Raw genomic sequence first — 25,001 nt, forward strand, 5'->3', positions numbered from 1 at the left:
CAAAAGGAAAGGCTTATAAGCCTAAGGATTTAGCTTGTCATAAAAACCATGTTCTCACTCTGACCTCCTGCTTAGCAGGCCAGAGGCCTCAGAGATGGGGCACAAAGAGAGCAAAACTGGGAAGGTTTCTTATAATCTTAGACTAAGAGGGTCTCTTCTTTCTGGAAGAATACAGAGCAGCACCCCTAACTGAGTGTCAAGGCTGAGCTTGAGGTAGAAGAGAACCTAGCTAAAGGACCAAACAAACCTACTATTAGAATGAACTCATGAAATTGTGTGATTCAGTTTGTTGCTATTTGCACTATTCCCTTCTCCCTTCCCAAAATAGACATTGGTTAACACTATCTGTTTTAAAGAATGACCCCAGACTCAGTTCAGAAGACTGGTGTCTCAAAGTTTCTTTATTAGAAAGGTTGAAATGCATTTCCCTTCCATTCTGGAGAAGCAGACACATCCCATAGTGAAGGGAAAGTGTCAATACAAAAGTGAGAGCAAGCTTTAGAGGGTTAATAATCCCAACTCCTTCCTTCTGGATCAGGATTGGTCCTAATTCTTCCAAATTACATTCTTCCTCATACATTCCCTCATGTTTCCCACTCGCATGAATTCCCTCCTTCGTCATGCATTGCATGATGCTCTAATGAGGCACTAATTTTATGCAGGGAATTTCCAGTTACATGCATGAGGTTAATTAAGCATATGCTACAGTAAAAGAATGGCTGACCATTCAAGACCCCAAACTGGCTTGGTCTGGTTTGCTAGGATCCTTGAGTTTATGGCTTCTGAGCCTCCAGGCTTTGCTGCTGATTGACTGATAACTTTTATCTTATCTAAACAACTTCTGTTTCCCCCAAGATTGATGATTTTAGCAGTGTGGAAACTTAACTATTTCATATCTCTCACACTATTTAAACCTAAAATTGTGATTTCCAACTCTAGAGACTGTTATTAGAATTGGCCAGGTCTGGTATTTTGCCACTTTATCTGGATGTTTTAGCACCATGCCAAAAATGAGCTAGGCCCTTCTTAGCTATAGCTCTGGAACCAGTTGAACAACTATATTAGAGAAGACCTAGTATGTTGTCAAGTTTAATACTGTCTGATTAAATTCTCTTGGGTAATAGTACCATAAACATGACCCCAGTCTTGAGCCACCTCCGTCTCTCTGGCCTCCTAGTCAACCACCCCATAGTCCATGAATGCTCTGGAGGAACTTTAGCTCTGAGACCTGGCTCTTCTGATGGGTGACTGCCTCTTTTGATTTCTATTTTAGGAAAATCCCACCAATAGTTCATTCACTCCCCTTCTCTGGCCATCTCCTCCACAACCCCCTTGTGAATTGCCTTGCTATCCATGAGTACCCTTTTTTTCCCCGACTTCTCCAATTCTGGGACTATGTACCATGATCAAACCAACTTTGCTACTATTCCTGGATGGAATGTGTCAACCTACTCTACTCTAGTCCCAGTGAACATCTCTATAACTTTCTGAACCAAAGTGCCCCTCCCTGACCACCACTTCCTCATTAGAATGCAAGCTAAGGCAATGACTGTCTGCTTTCATATTTAGTGGTTGGCAAATTGAACACATTTAATAAATGCTTTGTCATTCATTCATTCATGTTTCTGAAGTTGCAGCTGCAGACATTCTCCAAAGGTTGGAACCAACTACTTTACTTCATCTTACTATCATGGAACATATCACATAAAATCATAAAATTTTATGATTTTAATATAATCAACTGGTCACCCATTCACCCAAGCCCTTCAAAAAGAAAATGTGTCCAGGGACATTAGACTTCCTATTATATTATGCCAAGGTGATTTAAAAGAAATTAAACAAAACAGAATAGAAGAGTTCACAAAAGATAAAATACATAACTTTAAGTATATAAAACTGAAAAATCTTTCCCACAATCAAAATCAATATACCTAGGGTTCCCCCTAAGGAAATTGTCGATTAGGAAGAGGGGGGAAAAGCCACAAAAACTTTGTATAAAATAAAAATTAACACAAATATACAAGACCAAGAACTATTTCCTAATGGATAAGTGATCAAAAGAATTCTCAAAAGAACTGCAAAGTATTAGCACCTATATGAAATATTGCTCTGAATAATTAACAAAAAGTAAAATATACATAATAATCAGAAAAACAATGTTTATAATGACTGTTATCATTCAGTTGTTTCAATCCTGTCCAACTCTGTTACCTCATTTGTGTTTTTTTGGGCAAAGATACTGTACTGGTTTGCTATTTCCTTCTCCAGCTCATTTTACAGGAAAGGAAACTGAGGTAAACAGGGTTAAATGACTTGGGGGAGGGGAGATGGAGAGGACAGAAGCGAGAGGGATATATCCTGAGCCAAAGGTAATATATGTCACTCATTTTTGTTAATGTATTAAAATCTAGTTTCATCCTAAATTAAAATTTAAAGCTCTGCATAAGGAGGGGTCTATAATAGGTCTACCTATTTTCCTACCTCCAGTCTCTCCAATTCTTTTTTCCACTGACACCAGACTAATTTCCCTTAAACCTATCAACCCTGTTCAGAAATCTACCATGTCTCTTTATTGTTCATAGAATCAAATTGATACTTCTCACCTTGGTATTCGTGGCTCTCCACAGTTTTCCCAAGTTATATGTATTTTTATCTCCTACTACCCTCTCTGCTCCACCTCCTGACAATCATATATTCTTATTCATGTCATTCTTCCTGCCCAAAGTGGCTTCCTATGTGTCCTGTACTTATTATCTCAATATTTTCAGAGCCTCACAATTTCTACCTTTTTAATAAAGATTTTATCACAAATCGATCTCTTTCTTGCCCCTCCCTATAAAACAGCATTTATTACCTGTGCCATATAATTGAGCAATTAATTAGATTTAGTACTTCATATGTGTATAAAAATATTAAACAATATGTGTCATTTTAGGTTCTTAGTAAATAATTTACTATTTTTACTAACGCTAAAGCTTTTAGCTTTCAAAATTATTTTAATGACTATGCCTACGTCAAGGTTTTTACCTTTTAGACACATTCGCCCAGTTACACACACACACACACACACACACACACACACACACACACCTAGATGCATATAAAAGCATGGTTCTTGTATAACTTTTTCCAAGTTTTGATCACTAGATCACTAGTCTATCTAGTTGGCTTTGGCTATAAACTACATCTTAGATTGCAGAATACCTAAGACTTTAAAGTTTCCTTTCTAACCTGGAAAGACTTACATGAATTGTTGCTGAGTAAAGCTGAACCAGGAGAACATTGTACACAGTAACAGCCACGTTGTTCCCAATGATTTAAGACAGCTCTTGGAACTGAAAAATGCCATCCATATAGAAAAAAAGAACTGTGGAGTCTGAATGAAGATCAAAGCATTCTATTTTCACTTTTTGTTGTTTTTCCTTTCTCGAGGTTTTTCCCTTTTGTTCTGATTCTTCTTTTACAACATGACTAATGTGGAAATGCATTTAATACAATTGTACATCAATATATGTATATATCAGATTGCTTGCTGTCTTGGGGAGGGGAAAGAAGATGGAAGGACGAAAAAAATTTGGAACTCAATGACTTCTAACAGTGAATGATGAAAATTATCTTTACATGTAATTGGAAAAAATAAAATACTATTATGTGGGGGGGGGGGGGCGCTGAGGAAGGGGGCTGGGAATAAAGTTCCCTTTCTTCTGATCCTTTTTTCTTATGCCCCAATAGCAACTATTTCTTTCTGAGCATGAGCCCTCAGATAACATCATTTTCAACCTGAAAATGCAAACAAGCCTTTCCTGATAAATAGTATGTGTATTGAAATAGCCAATTAGAAAGAAATGTAATGATCTGCAAAATTATAATAACCATTCATTTCAGAGTCATCCTTAAAAAAACCTTTTAATAAATGGCAGTTTTAAATAGAAAATAAACATAAAACAACTCAGACACCTTTTATTTTGTGTGTGCTTCATCTGAATATAATAGTCAGCAATTGAAAAGTCTACATGCTAGACCTATGTATTAGCCTTATCGCTATTGTGCAAGTGCTCTACAGAGTCCAAAGTGTGATCAGCCATTCATCTTGTTTACTCTTAGAGGCTCTTTCTAGTTGCTACTTCCAATCACTTTTTAATGGGTAATATCCCATTGTCACTCTTAGATACAAGTTTTCTACACAGAAAATCATTAATAGAATGGGAAATTGAACTCATGACAATAGAGCCTTGGATAAGTGCTCTATTCAACAGGTCATGTAGCTTTAATTGAGATTGTCCTTGGTCTCCCTGCTAATGTCACAGGTGGACTAATATTCCAATATGGAGTTGTGTCATGGTATGGTGGGTGGTTTATTGTGTCTAAGAAAATTACTTTTGTGCAGACTAAATGGTATTAAAGATTAAGAAAACGCAGATTAAAGTTATTATCTTTCACTGGTTAAAATCTGACTCAGATCAGCTGTTCTCAAATTGACAACTTTTTCAATCCCATGTGGGAAATGAAGTTATTATTTCTGTTTAGTTTCTAATAGACAGCAGTTAACATCCAAAAAACTGTCTTCAAAACTGACATTTACTTGGCAGAAAGACACCATGACATTCTAATAACATGTGCATGATAGAATGAGTCTGTCAAAGTCAATATATAAACATCACATGCTAAGGTCATGAATTTCAGCTCAGCACCCTAGAAACATCAGTCACTGGTTGGGGTATGGGCACCAAGGTCATGAAAATTAAATTTTGGTCTCTGACTAAGAGGTACATATTTATGCAGGAGAATTTCGCACAAAATTTTCCATTTGTTTATTATCCCTTCTTACACTCCAAATGAGTACAATCCAAAGCATTAGCTCAAAAACACTTTTACATGAAATTAACAACAAATTTTTGGCCTTTAAGGGATTTGTTTTTTTAACTTTCTTTTAAAACAAGGGAAAGATGATTTAGTGAATGATTCAATGTGATATCAAACTGAAACCTCTTACCCAGCACCATGAAATGTATTTATTTCTTGTCTATATGGATATACACACATATATACATATCTGCATGCATATATACACATATATAATATAATGTAAAAACTTAATTCAATTTGTCTGTCTTTGATTGTAAGCCAATAAGCTGTACAAACTGTTTAAGATGCTTAATAAGTGATTTTAGAAGAGAGTAATAACATCCCTACTGAACAGTTTGGTGTTAATAAAGTAACCTGAAAATGGATTGCATATATTAATTGTTAATATTGATTGATTTTCTCGAACTGACAACCTTCACAAAATAATGCCTTAACCCTTCCTTGTCTATATCGATAAATGAGATTCGCTTCATGCCCACTCTGCCCCACCTTTATCTTTATATACTCTCTCACATTCTCCAATCATGATACAGCAAGTTCTATCCCCTTCCTCCTCTTTACATTAGTGTATTCCTTTTATTCTCCCTTCTATATCTCCTAAAACTTTCAAAATCAAACCAATCCACAACTATCTCTTCTGGTTTTCTTGTTTAATCCTTCGATACACTTTGAAGATATTAAAGTTCTGAAACTCATTTGTTTTCTCTCTGTTAAAATGTTGGCACCACATCATCATATAGACCCTTCCAAGTGCTCAAGTAAATTTACCTTTCTAGGCTTCTCTGCACTCATGTATTTGTATTTTACAGTTCCAACTCAGTACTAGTCTTTTAAGCAGTAATGTTTGAAAGTTCTTTTCTTCCACGAAAGATTGCGAGGAATATTGTTTGTGAACCTATATAAGATTGCACGCCATCCCAGGGAGGGAGTGGAGAGGGAGGGGAGAAAGGAGTAGAAAGAAATATAGGATATATGGAAGTGATTGTTGAACACTGAAAACAAATAAAATAATTCAATTTAAAAAAAAAAAGATTTCCTCTCATTTAATATAGAAACCACCACATCTTGTATGGTCCACAGTGTGATTTCTTTAACTGCTTCTTTCTGTATGCTGATAGTATTTTTTTCTTTGAAATGAGAGCTCACAACTTTAGCTATGATATTACTAGGATAGCTCCTCTTGGGGTTTCTTCCAAGAGATATATTATTCTTTCTGCTTTTAATTTGCACTCTGACTCTAATAGATCTTGGTAGTTTTAATTAGTGATTTCTTGAAATATAGTGCTCAGACTGTTTTTTTTTTTTTTAAATCATAGTCCTCAAGGAGTCCAATGATTCTTAAATTCTCTGTCCTTGGCCTGTTTTCCAAGTCAGTTCTTTTAATATCAGATATCTTACATTTTGTTCTATTTTTGGATTTTTTTTATTTTGTTCTAACATTTCTTGCTATATCATGGAGTCATTGATTTCTCTTTGATCTGTTTTAGTTTACAGGTCATCTGTTACTAGAGTAAGTTACTAGAGTACCACCTTCTCTTCTAAACTAATCTCCTTCAAACTCCTTCTTCAAGAGCTTTTCTTTCATTTGTCTTTATCTCTCACTTTCTTTCTGCTAGGTATTGATGTAGTCCTAGGAAATTTACTTTTACTTCTAATGAGTCTGTTTACAGGGCTACTTTCTCTTTCTACACAGGATACTTGTATATCTCTGGATCTATAATTTTTTTTTAATTTTAGTTGGTGTCTTTGATTAAATGATCTTTCCTTCTTTAGTTCTTGTAGTTGTACTAATGGGTGAGATGGTCAGCCTTCCCTTTCCCTGGATCACCTCTACTTTCTGAAGATTAATTTTCTTTCTATCCTTCACTTACTCTCCAATCTTGGATGTTCAGTGTCCTGGGTCCTAATATAGTATCAGAACAGTGTGCTAGGAATGTCAAAATTGCTGTGTACCTGAGATTTTCCGGTTTGAAAGTGGTTGAGCCATTGACCAAAAGCAGTTATTGTCATTTATGCTGACTTCAGTGGTTCCTGCTGTGAGTTCTCAACCACCATGGAGCTTTTTTGCAGAAGTCTTCTACTCTTGCTTCCTAGGGACACTGAGACTTGAAAGCTGCATGTGTCTCTGACACATCTCTGGCTGAATTGGGTGGTTGTCAATTTGTTTGCCATGGTGCTGGCTTTACTGGCAACCACTTTTCCTAATTCTTGTGGGTTTCTGGCTTAATTTTTGTGCAGTTTTAGAGTGGAAGAAGCCACTTACCATAGTTTCTCATTGGTTTGATTTATTATTCAAGTATTTGCTAAACAGGAATAGGTATGTGGAAGATATATACTTAAACATATATACATATATATGTATATGTATATATACTGCTAGACCAAGTAAAGGAGGTAAACCTTTGAGGCAAAAGCCCAGGAAATTATCCACCAATGGGAATGACCATTACCACATGTGAGAGTTTTGTCTGGTACTTACCAGAACACAGAACTGGATGGGAAGAAACTTGCAGCCCCATTACTTGCATGTCTGTGTCATGAAACATGAGGACCAAACAATTCTCTTATATTTCTTACAAATATGAGCCTCCCTGTATATGCTTTTATTTTACATAAGGTCTTACAAATTTAGTTTTTTAGAATATAGTGTGTGTGTGTGTGTGTGTGTGCATTCATCCTTCGTTGCCGAAGAAGACCATGTCATCAGCAAAATGATGACATGACTTGTACTTGACTTTGTTTTGAGTGAGGGAAGGCTGTGCAGGTCACCAACCTCACTTCTCCTCCAGAGACATCTGAATCCAGTGACCAGATATTCATCAAGATGACTGAAGACCCAGGATGAGGCAATTGGGGTTAAGTGACTTGTCCAAGGTCACACAGCTAGTGAGTGTCAATTGTCTGAGGTAAGATTTGAACTCAGGTCCTCCTGACTCCTGCACTGGTGTTTTATCCACTGCACCACCTAGCTGCCCGCCCTTAGAATACAATACAGTCAAATTGGCTTATAAATAAAGTAAACATATCAGCAACACTCATTAACATTGGTACAGATAAAATTTATAAACAGATGGAAAGTCTGAGGATGACACACAGATCCTATTACTTTATCATCTATTAGGGGATTGATTTTTAGCTTACTGACCTCATGAGAATATATCATGAGTTTCCCTGACATCTACGAATTATCTCAGTGCTTCCCTTCCCATTTTGGTGAATTTTTCAGCATTTACTTTCTTTCCCTTCTATCTTCATCCTCATTTAATAGAAAAACAAAACCCTTGTGTCAAATATATGTAGTGAAGCAAGATAAATTCTCATACTCTCTATGTCACAATATATATATGTCTTATTCTGCATCTTGAATCTATCATTTCTCTCTTGGGAGGTGGGCAACATGGTCCTCTCATCAATCCTCTGGAATCATGTTTGGTCAGTGCCTTAAATGGAGTTCTTAAGTCTTTAAAAGTTGCTTATCTTGACAATTGTTGTTATTGTATAACTTGTTCTCCTGGTTCTACTCATTTCACTCTGCAACAATTTGTACAAGTTTTTCCATGTTTCTCTGAACCCATCCCTTTCATCATTTCTTAATAGATAATAGTATTTCATTACATTCATATATCATAATTTGCTCAGCCATTTCCCAATTCCTATATACTCCTTAGATAATACACACATGAGATGGTCCTAGATGCTTCAAGAATTCTCTGTGTAGGGGACTTTTGTGTATTTTTTGCAGTTCAAATCAGGATATTTTAAGTTCTTTACTGAAGAGAGAAAGAGCAATCCATTGCAAAATAAGCCTGTGATGCTTCATTCAACAAACATTTATCGAATATGTACTCGGTAGAAGTTTTTAGGCTGAATTGACTTAGAGCTATCTTGAGGAGGACACAATTTCCTAGACAAGTTCTTTAATTCAATTAATATTTTGAAGCATTTATTGTACATAGAATGCCTTTAAAGACCTTAGGAGAGATATGAAGATATTAAAGACCTATATCCCTCACCTGAAAGAGCTTAAAATTGAATAGGGGAGATGAATACAATACAAAATAGAGTATAGCTAAGTCCTGATAAGTGTGAAAATGAATACCCTGATATGGTCTCTTTATTTCAATTTGCATGGCAGGTCTCCCTCTGGGCTGGAACCAATGACCGTATTTTACATAATTATAACTGCAAATGGTGCAAATTTGAATACATACTATCACTCCATGGGATTTGTTATGTATAGCAAATGCCTGAGAAGAGTAAAAAGTACTGAGACACAGGATCTCTCTTTCTCTATATACATTAAAAATAAGTATCAACATCAACCTTAAAGAAGTCAAAAAGGGTAGCTGAACGAGTACATTGAAGTGGGAACGATCATTTCTTCCTGTTTGGCCATGGCAGGGGTAGGGACCTTATAATCTGGTTTTATATCCTAGATTTTGTTCTAGCCCTGTTGTAGGACACTGTGGATGTGAAGAATAACATTTACTTCCATCACTAAAGGATCTGTGTGTAGTTGTCTGGGGACAGCAAGTGCTGGACTTAGAGTCAGGAAGACCTGAGTTCAGATATTGCCTGGTACTCTTATTAACTACGGGATCCAAAACAAGTCAATTAACCTCTCTAAGACTCAGTTCCTCATCTGTAAAATAAGGATCATAATGGTACCTACTTCATAGGCGTGCTGTGAGAACCAAATAAGATAAAACATAAAAAGTGTTTTGTGAACCTTAAAGTGATATGTAAGTGCTATTTTTATTATTATTTTATAATCTGATGATAGGACTACATTGCCCACCTCCTAATAGAGAAACGATAGAAGATTCAAGATGCAGAATAAGACACATCTTGTGGCCTAGACAATATGAGAATTTGTTTTGCTTGATTATGTATATTTGACACAAGGGTTTTCTTTTTCTATTAAATAAGGTTGAGGATACAAAGGAGAGTAGTAGGCTTTGAATGAGATAAAATCAATTTGAATTCTATGAGGTTAGAGACTTTGTTTTACCTAAACTTTGCACCTCCCTAGCTCATGACACACTATTCCACACAATGTAGACATTGAATAAACACGTAAATATTGCTTGAGTTTTGTTTGTGAGTGTGTGTGTGTGTGTGTGTGTGTGTGTGTGTGTCTGTGTGTCTGTGTGTCTGTGTGTCTGTGTGTATGCCAGTCAGGGCCTATAGGAGCTCATCAATATGTAGAGATCCAATGTGAGGAAATTTCTTTAGCTAATTCAGACAAACAAATGGTTCGCAATTTATAGTCTTACAGCATTGCCTGGGTCACTGACTAGTTAAGGGACTTGCTCAGGGTCACACAACCAGTATGTGTCAGATATGGGAACTGAATGTGGTTTTCCAGATTCTGAGGTCAGTTGTATATCCACCATGCCATGCAGCCCCTATTATATTATCAAAATTGTTGTTTTTCATTCTAGAGTTCCATATTAGGAAATAGTATCTTAGATCTTTCATAGGCCAGAAAAAGATAGCTACTAAATTCATAGGTCAATTAAAGATAGCTATTAAATTACTTCCTCCAATGAAGGTAATTAAAAAATGAAACCTTTGACTTCAGACTCGATAATAAATTCATAATATGAATTTTGATTATTTCAAAACTGATCTCAGTAGAGCTATTCGATATTTTCATTTATGACACTAAAGAATATTAGAATAAATTTACCCAATTCCAGAGTAGTATAGAATGCTTTTCTGTAAGTAACATCTTTATAATTACTATTATTTATTAAAAACTTGGGTAGCTAAGTGGTTAAGTGGATAGAGTACTGGGCCTGGAGTCAGGAAGATTCATCTTCCTGAGTTCAAATCTGGTCTCAGACGCTTGCTAGCTGTGTAACACTGGGCAAGTCACTTAACCCTGTTTGCCTCGGTTTCCTCATCAGTAAAATAAGCTAGAGAAGAAAATGGCAAATCACTCCAGTATAGTTACCAAGAAAAGCCCAACTAGGATCATGAAATGTCAGGCACAATTGAAAATAACTCAACAACTGTAAGCCTATACTAGATTTGTCCATTTTGTAACTGAAGATGAATTTTAGGATTTTAAGACTAGATTGTGATAATTCTGATTTTAACACCATCATTGGCTATAGTCATTTTGTAATCCAATCCAATTCTTTCTCTACACAAAGCAGAATACAACAAAGGTTACTGTATAGTACAGTGCCTGTAGGAAGATAAACAAGCAAGCACTTGTTCTTTGAATCATCTATGGAAGTTTTTTAAAGTTCATAGAAAAAATGCTAAATTAGGGCCAAAAATAATTTTTCTTCTCCTCCTCTGTGCGGGCTGTGATAAAAATGATTTAGTATGGTATTCTGCATATCAATGACTTAGTGGTCACCTGACAGTTAATCAAAAAACTTGTTATGTTTCAAACCCTGCTGAAAATCATTTCATACCATATTGATAGAATTTGTTGCCTTAAGGATAGTGAACATAATTGCCCTGGTTTAGTAAAATCCTGCAGAACATAAACTATTTTTATGCAGTTCTATATATCTAGACCAGGTATGGGGAACTTGCAGCCACATGTGGCCTTCTAGGTCCTCAGATGAGGCCTTTTCACTTAGTTCAAATTTTACAGAACAAATCCTTTTATTAAGGGGATTTGTTCTGTGACGGTTGGATTCATTCAAAGGGTTGCACTTAAGGACCTAGAGGGCTACATGTGGCCTCTAGGTCACAGGTTCCCCATCCCTGTTCTAGACTAAGGGTTCTCAGGTATGGTTCTAGATCCCTAAGAGCCCTTCAGGGAGTCCTCAAGGTAAAAATTATTTTCATAACACTAATGCAATGTTATTTGCCAATTAAAATACAGGAGTTATCCCTTTTGCAACTACATATCTGTGTGAGGCCTGATTTTCTTCATATGCTTCAGCTAAAACAACATATCACAAGAGATATTGAAGTGGGAATGACCAGTTCTTCCCATTTCACCGTGGCAGGGGTGGGGACCTTATGATCTGGTTTAGGAAAAAGCATTAAGCCTTTTTTCAGGATTTACTCTAATTGGATACCCTAGATTTTGTACTAGCCCTGTTCTAGGACACTGTGGATGTGAATGCAGATGCAGCAACCCTTCTGAGAATCTGTCTTCTATTACCTTGACATAAGAAAGCTTTTCAAAAATATATAAAACAATGCCAGTCTTCTCACTAACGTTTTTAGGGGGAAACCTTATTTTTCATTAAAATGTTTTTGTTAAAATATAATGAGTTTATTGTTGGTTTTAAGTTAATTAAATGAATATTTTTAAAATCCTGTTTTAATTTCTAATATGGTAAATATATAGTAAGTATAACCCATATAAACACAAGCTCTTTGAAGGCTTCAATAATTTTTAAGAGTTTAAAGGGGTCCTGAAACCTAAAAATTTAAGAACTGATTACCTAGAGACTATACAGTAGTGTAATAAAGCTGGGCTGACCTGTAGTTGAGAGAGAAAGATTGGGAAAGGAAGTGCAGTCCTTGAAGCATATGCAGATATTCTTTGCCTATTTCCTATCCAACCATGTGGAAACTTGGGGGAGCTGGTTTCCAGCTATAAATGACAAAGAGGTCAGCACTGCATGATGAAAAAAAGTCTTCTCCTTGAATATAAAACTGGAATAACTTGTGACTCACGTGGCTATGGACCTAAATTGAGTATACATACAAAGAAGATCTCTGAGTGTCTTTCCATTGAAGTTGTGAAGAACAAGAACTACTCTGAAGTAAGTTCAGAACCAGACACATTCTTCTACCTACCCACTAAGTGTTTGTGAGTAAATGGTGCCTCTGGAGGGTTTTTTGTGCTTATTCTTTCCTGCTCTTAGGCACAAGTATTCTGAGATGAGAGTGCCCAGGCAACTTGGTAAGTTTAGGGAATCTAGAGTTCATAATCAGAAGTTCCATTCAGAAGCCTCTATTTTTTTCAGTGAAATAAGTAAAGACTCTCAGCTGAGATGTAGAGTTGAAGGGAGTTATGGAACGAAAAGAAAGTCTGGAATAGCTTCTATGGAGAAGTGAAGGAATCAATTAAGGAAAGGAAAAACATTTACTAAGAACCTATGTGCCAATACCTTCCTAAGTGCTTTACAAATATTATTTCATTTATTCCTCACAACATCCCTGTGAGTAAGGTATTATTATTATCCAATTTTGTCACTGAAGCAACTGAACCAGAAGTTCAGTGATTTGCTGAGGGTGGCATAAAAAGTAAGCATCTGAGGATCACATCTGAACTCAGATCTTCCCGACTCCTGACTCAGTCCACTGTGCCACCTTCCCCTTTGCTACATTAAGTGCCCAGCTAAGATTGGATAACATAACTTGGTGACATGTTCAATCAGCATGGCTGTAAGATTTCTAGCTATTTTCAACAGTTTATGCATAGTAACAGAGGAGGCAAGTAGCATATATAATCCAAGTTTGAAGTTTAGCAAGATGTGAGCAGATAAGAGGGCAAAGGATTCTGGAGGCAGAGCGCTGTCTGTCCTTTCTTGAAGAGGACTGCGATGCCATGCGATCATGTGATGCCAGGGTATTCAAGTGAATTGGATTTAAGTGAGGGAAGGGTGTGAAGTCACCAGTCTCCCTTTCTCCTCTGGAGCCATCTGGGTCCAGCCGCAAGCTATTGCAGATCAAGACAACGGGAGACAGGCCCGGATGCGGTGGTCTTTCTGAGCTGTCTTCTTCCCAGGTCTCAGTGTGACTGAGGCCATGCCCATTCAGTGATCAAGGCTACCGAAGAAAAGAGACTTTTTTACCTAATCAGAAAACCAAAAACTCAATCTGGGAGGGGAAGACCCTGAGGGTTTCTGGCCAAAACAGAAACAATGGCTATTTAAATTCACTCTGAGACGTGGGGGCCCAAACGAGGACCACTGCCTGGGGCTTGGCCTGAGACCTGTCGTTGAGGGAATTGGGTTTAAGGCTTGGTGCTTGAGAAAGAAATGTAGCCCCTAAGCCTGGACATCTTGGGAGGTTTCAGGGATCAAAATCTACATTCCTTCGGGCCGAGCCCTAGAAGGTATGTGGACCCAGGGCAGGGAAAGGGAGAGGGGAGAAGGCAAAAAAAGGGAAGGGAAAGAAGGAACACAGACCACAAGTTCTCACCCTCAGACTGAAGACTAAACTTTTGACTGGTTGAACGAGGAAGCTTTCAGGGTTTTCCTCGGCCAGATCCAGCTGAGTCTACAGGAAATGATCCAGAATTTGTCCTGACCAAAGGATAGCCGGGGATCTAGCTTCCTTCTTTCCCCCAAACTTCCCCGCCATGGGCTAGTTTTCTGGGCGGTCAGTTCCTGACAAAGTAGAATCTAGAGGAAAAGGCTCCCAGTCCTAGCTAGGGTTTAAAAGCACAAGCTTTAGAAAGCATTAAACCAGTCCCCATTCTGTCCTCACCAGCCCTCGGAGAGGGAGGACTTGCAGAAGGGGAAGCTGAGGCAGAGAGCGAAAGGCGAGGCCTCGGGTGGGACGGGCACGCCGCTCCATCTGCTGGGTCAGGCGAACCGAGCTACGGTGACTGTGTTCATTTTCCCTAAACAACTTAACCAGGCAGGAATAAGGCGAGGGCTAAGCTTTTAAAAACAGCACTGAAGAAACGCTTCTGACGGGAGGAGGTGAAGCCGCCCTCCAGGACGCTCCGCAGGGAGGACCTTTGTGCCCCCTCCAGAGGAGCGCCCGCTACGGCGGACAGCCGCGCCGCGCCACGACCCTTTGTTCCAGCCCTAAGCGGCCCCCAGGCCTGTTCCTTCCCCATGGGCCGGGCTCTACTTCAGGACCAAGGAGCGCTCGCTCTCAGGGCTTCCCCCAAGGGCTGGGCCAGCTGGGCTCTCCAGAGCTCGGGCCAAGGGCCCTGGAAGCCCCGCGTCACCCCCGGGCTGTCTTTCCTTCCTCCGGGCTCTTCAGAATTAGGAAACGCGAGAAATGGAAGAGGAGAACGGAAGGGGGGAAAGGGCAGACTCCGTCCAAAACAAAAGATGAGGAACGCGTTTCCCCCTCCCACAGCCTGAGGACCACCGGGCCGAGGGGGGTGGGGGAGGGGAGGAAGAAGCTCTGCACCCAAACTCTGTGGCGTGATTGGAGAAGGTGCAAGAAAGGCCAGGGACACTCCAAGCCAGGCCGCCCCGCCCCACCCAAAGCAGCTCCGAGACGGGGCGGGGCTGGAAGCCCGTCCCCCAGCTCGCCTCCCTGGCCCCCACCCCCTCCGGGAGCCTGCGCCGGACAAGGAGGGGCGGGGCTCGCGCGCCTCTGAAGTCACGTGTCGGGGCCGCTGCTCCGGTTATCTGTGGCCCCCGTGCGCCCCCGAGGGAGGCCGGGAGGCGGCCATCCCTGCGGAAAAGCGCGTGCCTCACGTCCAGCCCGTCCCCGGCTTCCTCCCCCTGACCTCCGAATCCTAACGCGTGCGCACGGCTCCTCCTCCACTCCCCTCCGCGACGCTCCCCGCCCCGGGGGGTGGGGCGAAGGGATGGGGTGGGGAGGAGCCGAATGCCTGGACTGGGGAGCCGCAAGGACCACCGCCTCCTCTGGCGTCACGGCTCTTCCCCTCCCCAATCCCGGCCCTCCTTCCCTCCCTCGACCCCTCCTCCTGCTCCTGCTCCCACTCCCGCTTCGGCTCCTGCACCCCACCTCCTCCCCTCCTCCTCCTCCGCCCCCTCCCCCCTCGGTCCGTGCAGTGACTTAAGCAACGGAGCGCGGCGAAGCCCATTTTTCCCCTTCCTCGCAGCACCGACGAGCCCGCGGCTCGCCTTCCCCCCGCACGCCCTCCGCCCCGAGATGAATTGTGCGGCCGAAGCCGAGTTCAACATCCTCCTCGCCACCGATTCCTACAAGGTACCGGGGCTCGGGGTGGGGGCAGGTGACGGACGGACGGACAGGGCGGAGAGGCTGCGGCCAGCCAGGCGGGGGGGAGCGCGCCGGGCTGCGCTGCTGCGGGGGGCCCGGGGCAGGTGAGCCCGCTCGGGGCCCGGCCTGAGGCCGGAGTCGGGCCCGGGGAGGCCGCCGCGGCTGGGGATGAGGCAGGTGAGGACGGGGCTCCCTGACTGAGATGGATAGGGAGGAGGCGGGGCCTGCCAGAGGGGAGGGGATGGCGGGGCGGCGCGGGGTGCGGGGAGGGGGCGTGGGAGGCCGGGCGAGGGGGGGGGGGACCGCGCGCGGATGCGCACCTCCGCACCCTCGCGCCCGGGCCTCTCCAGGAACGCGCCCCTTTCTTTCCTGGCCGGGCCTGGGGGAGCGAGCGAGGGAGCGAGGGAGGGAGGAAGGGCGGGCATCCTGCTGGGGAAGCGGGTCAGTTAGGTAACGGCTGCAGCGCCGGCGGCGGCGGGGGGGCCTGGATCTGCCCGCGCCGCCACCCCCTCCCCCAGCCAGCCCGGGGCCGGGGGAACCCCGGGCCGCCCCGCTCCCCGAGCCTGCCCTGGGAGCGTGCTGCCGGTTTCATTTTCCATTCCTTTACCTTCCTCTTTTTAAAGAAACAACGAAACGAACGTCTGTGGTCTCTGGCGGCCCTGGCGTGGTCCGCAGGTACAGGTACATCCCCCTGGAAGGAGGCTGGGGGCGGTGATGCCGGGCCGAGGGAGGCTGGGCAGCCCCGCTCTGGGCTCGCTGCCTTGCCACCCCTGGCCTCTGGTCCACAGCACCCTCCCTCCTTGGTCCTAAAAGTCTGTCCTCAGCGGTGTGCTTTTCCCCATGGAGAAACAGAAACTCTAACTTGGGACTTCTAGGAAGAGAAAGTTAGAAAAAGAAAGTGAAAGCAGCGGAGCCCTGGAGGCTTGTGGAATTCATTTCTCACTAAACACGTGTGCTGATGCTTGCCCCCTTGCCTACTGCTTCGAAAACAGAGGGATGTCTGATGAGGAGTAAGCTTGGCGTGAAACATTGTACACATTGTTAGGCTTTATTAGGGTGACTGTGGACAGAAACTCACATGTGTTCATTGGACTTGAGGAATGTAGGCTTTTAACCGTTAAAATGGTGGTTCTGAAGTACTTTTAAATTGAGTACAATTCTTTTCACATAGCCGCTATCTGGTTCAATAGTGCAAAACATCGTTTAGAGTCATGTTTCACTTTGTGTAAGTCATCCTAGTGTTTATTTTGTGTTTCCCCTTGACCTGACAGTGGCTTGAACCAGGTTATTTTAATACTTTTTATGATTCTGAAACTTACCATGTTTTGAGACCTAGAATCCTAGGTGGTTGGTTCAGGTGGTGTTAATGGATCATTAAAGTAAGACCCCTGAAATTTTGAATAGTATGGCTCTTCGTTACTAGGAGATCCTAGGATCATAGATTTAGAGCTGAAAAGGACCTTAGAAGTAATCTAATTCAGTCCCTTTAAGGAAGCCTGCCCAGAGAGCTCATGACTTAACCGAAGTCTCATGGAAGTAAGCAGGAGCCTTGGTTCCAAAGTCCATCCATGCTCTTCCATACTGAAAGTAAACAGCTCACTACTCTGAAACAATTAGATTGTTGTGTTAGATCGCTCCAGTTCCATTGGATTAGTGGTGAGTTTGCAGATCTTAAGTAGATATTTGGCATCTTTTTGCTGTTCAGTTGTCCAACTCTTTGTGACCCCATTTGGGATTTCCTTAGCAAAGATACTGGACTGCTTTGCCATTTCCTTCTCCAGCTCCTTTTACAGATGAGGAAACTGAGGCAGACAGGGTTAAGTGACTTGCCCAAGGTCTTAAAACTAGGAAGTGTCTGAGACCAGATTGGAGATGTCTTTTTGGCTCCAGGCCAGAAGTTCTATCCACTTCACCACTCACTTGCCTGCAGGTAGAACCATTAGTATCTAAGTTTCCACTAGTGGAAAGAGTATGAGACTTCGGTCGGAAGACCTGAGTTTGAATTTTGCTTCAGATACCTACCGGTCAGGTAACCTTTCTTGGCCTTAATTTCCTCATTTATTATGATAATAATATCACCTATTTTTAATAATACCACCTATTTCACAGAGTTGTTATGTAAGTAATTTTGCAAACCTTAAAGTTCTATATAAATGTTAGCTATATAAATATTTTAGTGCTTAGATCTGAAGGATTTATTTATTAACCTAGCCTTTAAAATACAAACATTTTCATAATAAGGTAAATGTGATATCCTCTTTTCATTAAAAAGTGAAGCTATAAATGAAGAAAAGATTGATCTAACACTTAACATTATTTTTTTCCTTTAGTGCCTTCTAATAAAAGCTAAATATGGCAATAATGTAATTTATGATGGACTTAATGTGCTTCCCCATTAGTTTTAGTAGAATTATAAACTATATTAAACTAATATTTTTCTAATTTCCTGACAAGGCAATATTTATACCATAGTATATAAAACAAAAATTGTAGGACTATAGAGTTCATTTAGTATAACTACTTCATTTTACAGATGAGAAGACAAAGAAGTGATTTGCCTCCAGTTTCACAACTGATTAGCGAGTGTACTGTAGAGATGGGATTAGAAGATATTTAGTGTCCTGACTCCCAGTCCAGTGCTTTATCCACTCAGTGTCTGTAAGGTTCTTTATTGAGGTGTCTTTCAAGTAGAGCCAGTAGCTTTCTGGTATGTCATTTTAAAAAGCAGTTTGTTTTCTTATATCTTAGTGTACTTTAACATTTAAGTTTTTTCCTACAACTCTTTAAGCAAATATAAACTTAGTTGCTTAAATAAGGTAATAAACATAAAACACTATGAAATAATTATTATGATATGGTCATTTTCCTTTTCGTGATCTAATATGTTTTTCATTTAATATGATAAATCTATTTTGTGCCACACAGGGCAGCAAAAGGTTATGAAATGAATTGCATATTATATCATGGGTTAAAAGTTAAGGTTTGCAAAGTGCTTTGCACAATCACTTCATTTGATACATCAATCTTGTCAGATAGGTGCTATTTTTATCTCCATTTTGCAGATAGGGAAACTGAGGTTTAGGGAAATTAATTGACTTTGATAGTTGCATAGCACATATATGTCTGAGGTGAAATTTACTGTCTTTCTGATTTCAAATGCTTTACTGCGTCTCATTACTAGATTTTATATTTATAAACCTAATTAAATGCTGATATAAAATGGAAGATTTTATGAATTCTTCAAGCACCTTTTAATCTCTAAACTGTGATGATTAATAGTCTGGTCTTTTGTATTGGTCTCCTTTGTTGTTTCCTAACTCTTCTTCCTCTATCTCCTGGCAGTTGAGAGACTAGTTCAAAATAATATAGTGGAAAGGCCCTCTCAGTTTAAAAATTCATTGACTTTTTGGGATAGTTTAACAGATTAATTTTGAAATTGCCTAAGAGTGGATTTGTATGCCCATAATTTGCACATAGAAATGAACATCATCCTGAGTTAGTTTTAGTGGAGACCACTAGTTAAAATTCCCTTGAGTTTATAAAGATATAGAGCAACTGATTCAGGACTAACACAGGGATTTTATACTACATTATGTTACATATATTTCTGCACCCTGTTTACCTGGTGACCCTGCCACTACACTTTGTCACTCATTCAACATACAGCTTTTAAACATTATTAAGATGTATACATCACATGGAAGTATTACATCTGGGTTGTTCTTTTGCTAAGAATCTTAAAATGCCAGTCATAAAATAGAACTTCTTTTCTTAAGCCCTATAATCATGCCAACCAAATGGGAAGAGCACATTCACAGTTTGCTAGACCAGGCAGATAATGTTCAATGGGAACATGCTTATGTCATATCATCTTGGCATTGGAGAATCTTGAAAATGAACAGATTTTTATTCCTCCCTAGGATCTGAGTATCAAACCTCTTTCCTTAAAGATTTGTCTAAGGGATTATCTTGATTTCTCAAACCTGTACTTCAACATACTATACAGGGTTATGAACCTATTTTACCTTAATAAATAAGGGTAAAAAGATTTAGCTGGAAATAGCTAAATCTTAATTGAATCTTCATATATCATACACTGATTAGATATTTTTTTCCTTGAAGATCAGAGCTGCATATTATCTAAAAAACGTACTGAGTCAGTATATAGTCTTCAACAGGTTTGTTACTAAATCTGATTATCAAGTACAGTTAGTCTTTGACTTAGGTTGTTCTAAAAAGTAATTTATTAAGTGGCGTTTTTTACAACTTGTAGTTCATTTTCTCATAGAAACAGTGTTTTAAAGAGTTTTTAGATTCTCAGGATTCTAAATCTTAAAGGAAGATGCAAACTCCAGCAACTTTAAAATTACTGGAATTTCAGGCAATAACAAAATGAAGTGGAGAAAATTGAGGTAGTAAGGAAAACAATATATTGGGGGGGGGGGGGGTGGAATGGAATTGTATATGGGCATGCAAGCCAGTTCTACCCGGGAATCTACTCCCACCTCCATTAGGATTCTTCCCTTCTTTTTCCGAACACACATTCTTTTAAAACTCCCAAGTTGCTTTGTTTTTGTTTTCTTTCTCACAAAGAAAAAGACATTGATGACTGACATTTGGTCAGTGTTGCTTTGACTTTTTCTATTTTTGCCAAATGGATATATTCCTAAAAAGTTTTGCTTAAAGTAAAATTTTGCATGTCTAATCCATGCTGTTTTATTTTTAGTGTAATATTGGAGTTCTATTCCTACTTTAAAAAAAACCAAAATACAATCATTTTTATTATGCAACAGATATTTGAAGGTTTCGTTTTCTCATCTCTCCAAAGGGAATAGTAACACCTATAGTGCCTATATCACAAGGTTGTTGAAGCTTAAACGAAATAATATAAATAAAGCTTTTTCTAAAATTTAAAGTGCTATGTAATTATCAGTCATGATTGTATGTGACCTTCCCAGTTCAATGCTAACAATTTATGGAGCTCTTGAACAAATGCCTGTACTATTTAGAGACAAGAAACAGAAACCCAAGAAGAATGAGACATTTTTTCTCCAATTCCTACTTTATCCCCTTTCAGACTGAACCTGAGATTAACAGAATATTTTCTTCATAACAAGCCCAATGTAGCATATTGGATACAGTGTTGTATTTGACATCAGAAAGCCCAGAGTTCAAATCCTGACTCACAGTTACTATGTGACAAGCCTTTTAACCTTTCAGTAGCTCTTGTGCACCAAGCATTGGCATTTCAGTCCTTAGTTCCAAAAAAAACTGTGCCATGACTCATAACAAATAAGCAGAGTTCTGTAGAGTGACTGATGTCTAACATTATATGTGTTGTTATTTTTCAAATTGATGTAGGTATAAGTACTAAAATACGAATTCATTTAAAAGCCTTTATAAATTCATATTAGCTTTGTTATATTTTCTCAATGTGTAGATGGTAAAATTGCTATCTTAGGAGTTCTTAAAACTTTTATATGTTAAAAAGAATTTCTCATTTGAAAAGGTTGTGATCCCTTGATTTACCCATCCTCCCTTTATGTTATAGTGTATGAACCCCAGGAATTTTAAATGATTTGTGCCAAATCACCCAACTGGCAGTGTGAGAGATGATTCTAGAGCACAATGAGGGATATGTCTAGACACTAAATCGTTAAGGATTTAAAGGCTCTCAAATATACATTCAGTGTTTCTGAAATAATAATGAACTGATAATCATAAAACCACATTTCAGCTATTCTTTTTTTTGTAACCAGCAATAGAGTTTTTCGTTAATTGTAGTGTTAAAGTCAAGTGTGAATAACCCAGTTCCTATTGCTTTTTGGGGAAGAAAAGTATTATGTAAATATGATTCAGAATTTCACTGACTTGATGTTTCTGCAGATGACTTTACATGCTGTCATGTAGACATTCATGAAATAAAGTATTTTGTTACTGCTTGGGGCTATAAAATGGTAGGCTCTAAATATCTCCTAGTATGTAATAAATAGACAGTAAGCAAAATGGGAAAAGTAGAATGGTAATCACTTTTGGCCATATGATAATAGGAAAACTGTTGATAGCCTTAAAAACACCTTTGAGAAAATTAGACTGGTTTCACAGAAATAGTATTGTTGTACTAATTTATTATGGCAGCTAGGTGGTGCAGTAGATGGAGTGCCTGGAGTCAGGAAGACTCATCTTCCTGAGTTCAAATGTGGCCACAGACACTTCCTAGCTGTATGACTCTGGACAAGTAATTTAACCCTGTTTGCCTCAGTTTCTTCACCTGTAAAATGAACTGGGGAAGGAAATGGCAAACCCCTCCAGCATCCCTGCCAAGAAAACCCCAAATGGGGTCACAAAGAGTTAGACAGGACTAAAATGACTGAATAACAACAAAAAACTGATTTACAACAGGGAACCTATTTAATTTGAAGAGCTATATATTATACTAGCACAAAGGCAATTTTTTTAATTCATTTTTTTCTGGAGTAAGTCATATACTATTTTTTAAGTACTTTTTGTTCTGAACTTAAACAGCAAAATGAACATTTCCATACACACACAGCAGAGGCAAACTAGTGTACATGAAATTGCAAATTTTCATTTTGTGATGCTTGCTCTTTTTAAGGATAATAAAGTCTGGACATAACTATCAAAACTATCCTGCTTGTCTGTGCTTCCTTTGAACTTTTTTCTTTTCTCTTCAGTATATATTTTAAAAATTGTTACACAGTGGCCTTTCTTTTAGCGTTACTAATGCAAGCCTTCCTTCTCTACCCTCAACCACCACCCAATTAAAAACCAAGAGAGAAAGAAAAAACAGCTCATAATGAGTACCATTCTTAAGCAGAACTGAATCTAGACAAAGACTATGTGCTTTCATGTGTCTTTCTGCACCTTGTGTCCGTCAGCTCTCTGTCAGGAGGTAGGTAGCGTGGTTCATTATAGGTCCTCTGGAAATATGGTTGGACATTACATTGACCAGAGTCTTACAATATCAGTATCTTTGTATAAATTGTTGTCTTCACTTCACGCTGTTATTTCATGCTACTGAATATTTCTTTAAATCATTTTTTTGTCTTTGCACAAAAATATTCCATTACATTCATGTACTCATTCTCCAAATTGTCTAATCGGGAATTTGAGACACTTCCTTAGATTTTTTGCTCTTTCTCCAGCTACCTCCCCTTCCCTTCCCCACCCCCTGCAGCAATTAATCCTTCACAATCAGGAAGTTATTTTTGCTTGCAATTACTCCCTCTTCCTCAATAAGACATAGTATTATCCTCCCATTTAACCACCACACCACCATCTTCCACCCCTGCTTTTTTCCCTGTTGAGTTAAATATATTCCTACACCAGGCTGTATGTATGTGTCAGTTCTTTGACCATAATTCCATTTTGATCTATTTAGAACCAAGTGTAGGTATGTGTTTGTGCTACAGGTATACCATGATTACAATCTAATTCATGATCTATCTAAACTGATATAGGAGACACTCCTAGGGATGCCCTTCTTTGGGGGAGGTTATTATCAGTTTCCTATTTTCTGTGTCAGTACTACCTTACATTGTGTGGTTCTTGTTATGAATAGTCACGTGTTTCCATACTTAAAGGATCTCTGATTTCATCAATACTGAGATAATCTAGTAATATAGATCATCCCTACCCCAAGTTTTAACAAACAGGTTGTCTGTGAGTTGCTGTAGCACTCTGGAGTGCACACACACTTAAATATATATACATATACACCCACACGATTAATTTGATGGTATGGTGAAAAACGACTGTTTCCAATATGGCAGGTATACAGTCTGTCATGGAGATTGCACTTAAAGCTTTTCTTGTTTGGTGTGATCCATCAGAGCTTGTGCTTCAGTTGCATGGGCTTTGAGAACCTTGTCAGGTCACCTTTACACCCCCCTGAGGCATCAGAGTAGGACCTTAAGGGGAATAATATACAAATTTCCACAATTTCTTATTGAAAATTTCTTTTCCTTTTTGTGACCCTAGATAATCATTTAACCCTGTTTACTTACATTTCCTGTAAATGGCATTGTAAAATGAACTGGAGAAGGAAATCGCAAAGTAGCATCTTTGCCAAGAAAACCCCCAACCAAATGAGGTCACAGAGTCAGATATGACTGAAACTACTGAACAACAACAATCTTTTCCTTTCACCCCTTTCAAGAAAAGTGTGACATGATGCAAAGATGATTGGACTGAGAAAGAGTGTGAATTCAATTCCTTGTACTATTTACTAGCTTTGTGACCTTAAGCAAATCACTTTGCCTTTCCAAGGTTTTCTGGCTTGTAAAATTAGTCATTCGAACTTGATGATCTCTTAACTCTAATATTTTTCAGCAAATACTTAGAAATTTGGAGAATTGATTTGTGTGAATTTTCCTTGGACCTGTGGGCCTTCCTAATGTAAGTTATAAGGAGAAAAACAGTGGCCTATTTGGCATAAAGAAAGGAATTAAAACAGGGGCCCAGGAAAACTAGATAATCATCTGACTAATCATAAGTTGCTTGTGTTCTTAGAACTATTTGTACAGAGTTCCTGTTTTTATGCATCATAACTGAGAAAATAAGCTATTTTTGACTTTTAAAAAAATATGTGACATGCAATGAGGCATAGTGAAGAAAGAATCAGCATTGGTATCAGGAAGACCTAGATTCAAGTTCTGTCTCTTACTGTTTGCGATCATGGCCATAGAGGAAGAGAAGGGAAGAAAATAAACACATATAAAGTACCTGTTATATGCTAGACACTATGCTAAGCACTTTACAAATGTCTTAGTTGATCTTCAAAAGAATGCTTCAAATTAGATACTGTTATATCTTCATTTTACAGTTGAGGAAACTGAGGCAAACAAATTAAGTGACTTATCCAGTGTTACATAGCTCGTAAGTATCCAAGGCTGCATGTGAAAGCAAATCTTCCTGACTCCAGGCCCAGTGCTCCATCTACTATTCCATCCACTACTCTTACCTTGCTACCAAATCACTTAACTTCTCAGTACACCAAAGTAATTCTTAATTCATAAATTACAGATAGTAACTTATCTGCATTGTGTAGTAGATTTCTGTACTGTGGGTTTCCTACACAAGATGTACTCAGTTCCTGACCAGGAAAGGAAGGAAAAGGTATTTTCAGACACCAACAGATACAGGTTACGGACAGATAGAGATGCCATTTTTCTGCCACATAAACTTTTGGTTTGGAAATTTGCTGATCATACCAAGTTCTTAAATTTGTTGATGTTAGAAAAAGTTGCCTAGTC

General features: G+C 39.4%; 1 protein-coding gene and 1 long non-coding RNA gene across 2 annotated transcripts in view; one reads left to right on the plus strand and one right to left on the minus strand.

Annotated features, from left to right (window-relative positions):
* Positions 1-5,507: 5,507 nt before the first annotated feature.
* Positions 5,508-15,245, minus strand: LOC140533414 (uncharacterized). The gene is made up of 2 exons (XR_011976912.1): positions 13,996-15,245; positions 5,508-13,620 (listed from the first exon to the last, which is right to left on the minus strand). It is a non-coding gene; the product is annotated as an uncharacterized lncRNA (long non-coding RNA).
* A 124-nt stretch (positions 15,246-15,369) lies between these two features.
* The window catches only part of NAMPT (nicotinamide phosphoribosyltransferase), a 48,815-nt gene continuing 39,183 nt past the window's right edge, over positions 15,370-25,001 (plus strand). The window contains exon 1 of the mRNA XM_072653076.1: positions 15,370-15,714. Coding sequence (XP_072509177.1) covers positions 15,370-15,714 — 345 coding nt within the window. The remainder of the gene's footprint in view (positions 15,715-25,001) is intronic.

The sequence above is a fragment of the Notamacropus eugenii genome, chromosome 3 (genome assembly GCF_028372415.1).
Source record: "Notamacropus eugenii isolate mMacEug1 chromosome 3, mMacEug1.pri_v2, whole genome shotgun sequence".
Lineage (NCBI taxonomy): Eukaryota > Metazoa > Chordata > Mammalia > Diprotodontia > Macropodidae > Notamacropus > Notamacropus eugenii.